This window comes from Limulus polyphemus, unplaced genomic scaffold, assembly GCF_000517525.1.
Source record: "Limulus polyphemus unplaced genomic scaffold, Limulus_polyphemus-2.1.2 Scaffold1666, whole genome shotgun sequence".
NCBI lineage: Eukaryota > Metazoa > Arthropoda > Merostomata > Xiphosura > Limulidae > Limulus > Limulus polyphemus.
The window spans coordinates 167,116-170,735 of NW_013667276.1; the positions used below are offsets into that span (position 1 = coordinate 167,116).

General features: G+C 29.2%; 1 protein-coding gene across 5 annotated transcripts in view; it reads right to left on the reverse strand.

Moving 5' to 3' along the window:
- The window catches only part of LOC106464494 (nucleobindin-2-like), a 42,971-nt gene that overhangs the window by 6,672 nt on the left and 32,679 nt on the right, over nucleotides 1–3,620 (reverse strand). For all 5 annotated transcript variants that reach the window (XM_013924638.2, XM_022392223.1, XM_022392221.1 and 2 more), the window contains one exon: nucleotides 977–1,066. In XM_013924638.2, coding sequence (XP_013780092.1) covers nucleotides 977–1,066 — 90 coding nt within the window. The remainder of the gene's footprint in view (nucleotides 1–976; nucleotides 1,067–3,620) is intronic.

A 3,620-nucleotide genomic window follows, 5' to 3' on the forward strand; every position in this document is an offset into this window, starting at 1 on the left:
ATTGTATTTACTTATAAATTAAGAAATTGAGTAATGTATAGTACTAAATTTGAATTAAAATCTACAGTTTGATACCAAACTTATTGATATATACATTCATGAAATGGTAGTACAATAAAGTATTAAATGCGAGTCAACAAATGAGATGACATAGCTTTTCACCCGTGACCTGTCTCGAAAGGGTTAAAAACCACAAAATGAAGTTCAACATTTAATCTGATTGAACAAAATCAGCATTTGTGATTAGTTTGACTGATTTCTACAAGAATAAATCTAACAAAATTGAAACCAGATAAAAGTTCCAATGATAATGGCTTGAACAAATATTAGTCAATTATAATCAATACTCTCAACAATTGTTGCCCAAATGCAAGTTGTATGGTTGGAAAAAGTTAGTAACTACGAACAAAAAAATGCTTATAAAAGATAATTGGTGTTAAGTAATTAAGAATCATTACTTTTATTCATTAACAAAAAATATCTGTTTAGGTCTTCATGCAAGTTACTGTTATATAAAACTTGTAACTGTTGTGAAAATGTGAAGTGACAACAGCATGGGTTTAAAGTACTGAGCACAACAGGTGAGAAAATTCCTAGTGATAGATACTGCAAATGTGTGAGTCAACTTTCAAATTGAATCTCTTTTGGCAAGTGAATTTTTCCACAATTCAAACTCTACCATAGCCTGTAACCTAACCATACAATGTTTACTCTATTCATAATATAAATATTTAATGACAACAGTATAGACAGTCTCATACATGTCCACAGTTAAACATGAAATTCAACATATTTTAAATATTTAACGTTTCCTACTTAAACACATGTCTGATGAGATAAAATTAGAAAGTTTATTTTTTTTAACAAAGTTATTATCATTTTCAACATAAATAAAACTGTATCATTAAGCTTATAATCAAGATTTGTCACACTGCTTTAAAATCTTTATAGAGTAGCGATTTTAGTTATTTTTCACCTTCCATCCTTCATCTTCTTCAAAGTCTTGCTGTTGTGTCAAGTCTAAAAACTCTTTTTGGCTTATACGTTTGTCTTTATCTTTATCAGCCTAAAAATAAAGAAAACAGAAAATGATTTCTCCAAAAGCATTTTTTAGCATACTACTCTTATGTGAACAATTCCTTTGAGACCTTGCAGCTTTATACACTTGTTAATGTTACATAAATATAATTTTAGGGTTTAGAATTAACTTCACTCACTTTTACAAAAAATGTTCAGTTTTTGGATGAAATGAATAACAATAAATTTCAGTATCTAAGACACTAGACATGAATGGACAGGTTCAAAAGACTAATATTCAGTATGAAGTTAAAAAAAAAAATCTTTCATAACAAAATATTCCAAGTCAAACCAATACTTTTATCATTCAAGACATTCCACCTGACAAGTATGGTCAATGTTTTTCCAAAATTATGATAAATAATTTTAAAAAATTTTTCAAAAGGCAGAAACAATTGAGAAAATATAACAACCAGATTCAAGAAACAAAATAACATAAAAATATCTAATAAAGATGTAAAATTCATGCACAATTTGCTTCATTAGTCAAATGAGTGGAGAAATTTGTTTACAACTTGTTTGGTGCATGTGGAATTAATTAATTAACAGAATTAATCTATAATTAAATAATATCATGAAAAACTAGTGTATTAGAAGTTACAACTTCTAGGAAAAAATAAACTAAATTTAAACTCAAGAAATTAGAAGTCATATGGGAAAAACATTATTTCAAAGCTAAGGAACTTTGCAAGAACTTTGAGTTTCAAATTTGTTGGGGAAAAACAACAAATACACACAACTAAATTTAGTATATGGGTTTTTTTCATGCTGATTTTTAGATTATTATACTTATCGCAAACATTGTAACTAGTCTTCATATGATTGTTTATTTATATTTTATTTGCAGAAAAAAAACAACAAGGTTTGGTACACTTGTAATGCTTAGTAGAATAATTTTGAATTTGATTATCTCTACAAAATTCTTAACACCTCTAAATGTCTATATGGGAAATTTATTTATATGCAGCTGATTATGTATCTAATATTCCAAGATTACAATATTAAATATATATATATTTCTCAGTTAATAATCAAAGGGGTAAGTATTATATTACCAGATTCCTAATTTCCAGTAACTTTAATTCCAATACAAACTTGTTAGTAAGTACAATGCAATGCATTTCCTCCAAAACATTTTGTTTGTTTTGTTTTCCTAATTTCGCGCAATTAGGAAGGGCTATCTGCACTAGCCATCCCTAATTTAGTAGTGTAAGCCTAGAGGGAAGGCTGCTAGTCATCACCACCCACCGCCAACTCTTGGGCTACTCTTTTACCAACGAATAGTGGGATTGACCATCACATTATAACGTCGCCATGGCTGAAAGGGCGAGCATGTTTGGTGGGACGGGGATTCGAACCCGTGACCCGCTGATTGCGACTTGTTCCCTAACCACCTGGCCATTCAAAAACATTTATAAGTTGTAAAAAAAATAAAATAAGAACTTTAGATGGTGTCCGTGGAAAAATACTTCAAACATTTATGTTAATGAGTGAATAATTTTGAAAAAAATAATGATAAAATGGTCTACAAATTGAATGAACATACTTTTCTTAAACTAAAAATTTAACACAATAAAACTACTGTTTATACAATTGTATATGAAAAATGAAAATGCATAAATTTTCTTTCATTGCAGCAAATTTCACTTTATATTATTTTGGGCTGAAGTAGCTTGCTGGTTTATACGACAATCTTCAGCTCAAGACCTTGTTCTCAGATTTTATGATAATAAAAAGAGAAAACTATTGAATAAAAGTAAATGGAGTAATTTTGTTTTATCCTATGATCTTTTTATTTATCACTGTTCAAAGTTAACATTATGAATAACAGACATAATCTATGCTAAATATATATATATATATATATTTGGCTAAGTTTTAATTTTCACTGTTATTTTGCTCTAGCATGAGAATCACCTCAGTATTTATATATAGCTAACTGTTACACCTGATGATGACAAATTGTTTGAACTGAAAATGAATTATATATTTACATTTTCATACATGCAGTCAAAATAGGTGCATTAGTAGACATGTAGACTTTTAGGAAATAAAAATACTTGTGTTCTACCAACAGAGAGTTGTAGAATTTATTAGTAAAGTCAAGACTTTTTGAAAAATACAGGATGTTCAGTAATATGTTTATCAATCACAAATTATTCTTCATTTTTTCTACTAATTTATTAGTGAGCCATTAGCTGTATGGCTGATGTGTTCAATCAGCACAGCTCACTGTGTGTTAAATCAGGCACAGCATGAATAAATATATGTTGAATCCTGTACAGTATGGTACACTAAGTGTTGAATCCTGTAAAGTACAGCCCACTAAGTGTTGAATCATGTACAGTACAACTCACTAAGTGTTCAATCATGTGCAGTACAGCTCACTAAGTGTTCAATCATGTATAACACGACTCACTAAGTGTTGAATCATGTACAGTACAGCTCACTATGTGTTCAATCATATATAGTACGACTCACTAAGTGTTGAATCATGTACAGTACAGCTCACTATGTGTTCAATCATATATAGTACGACTCAC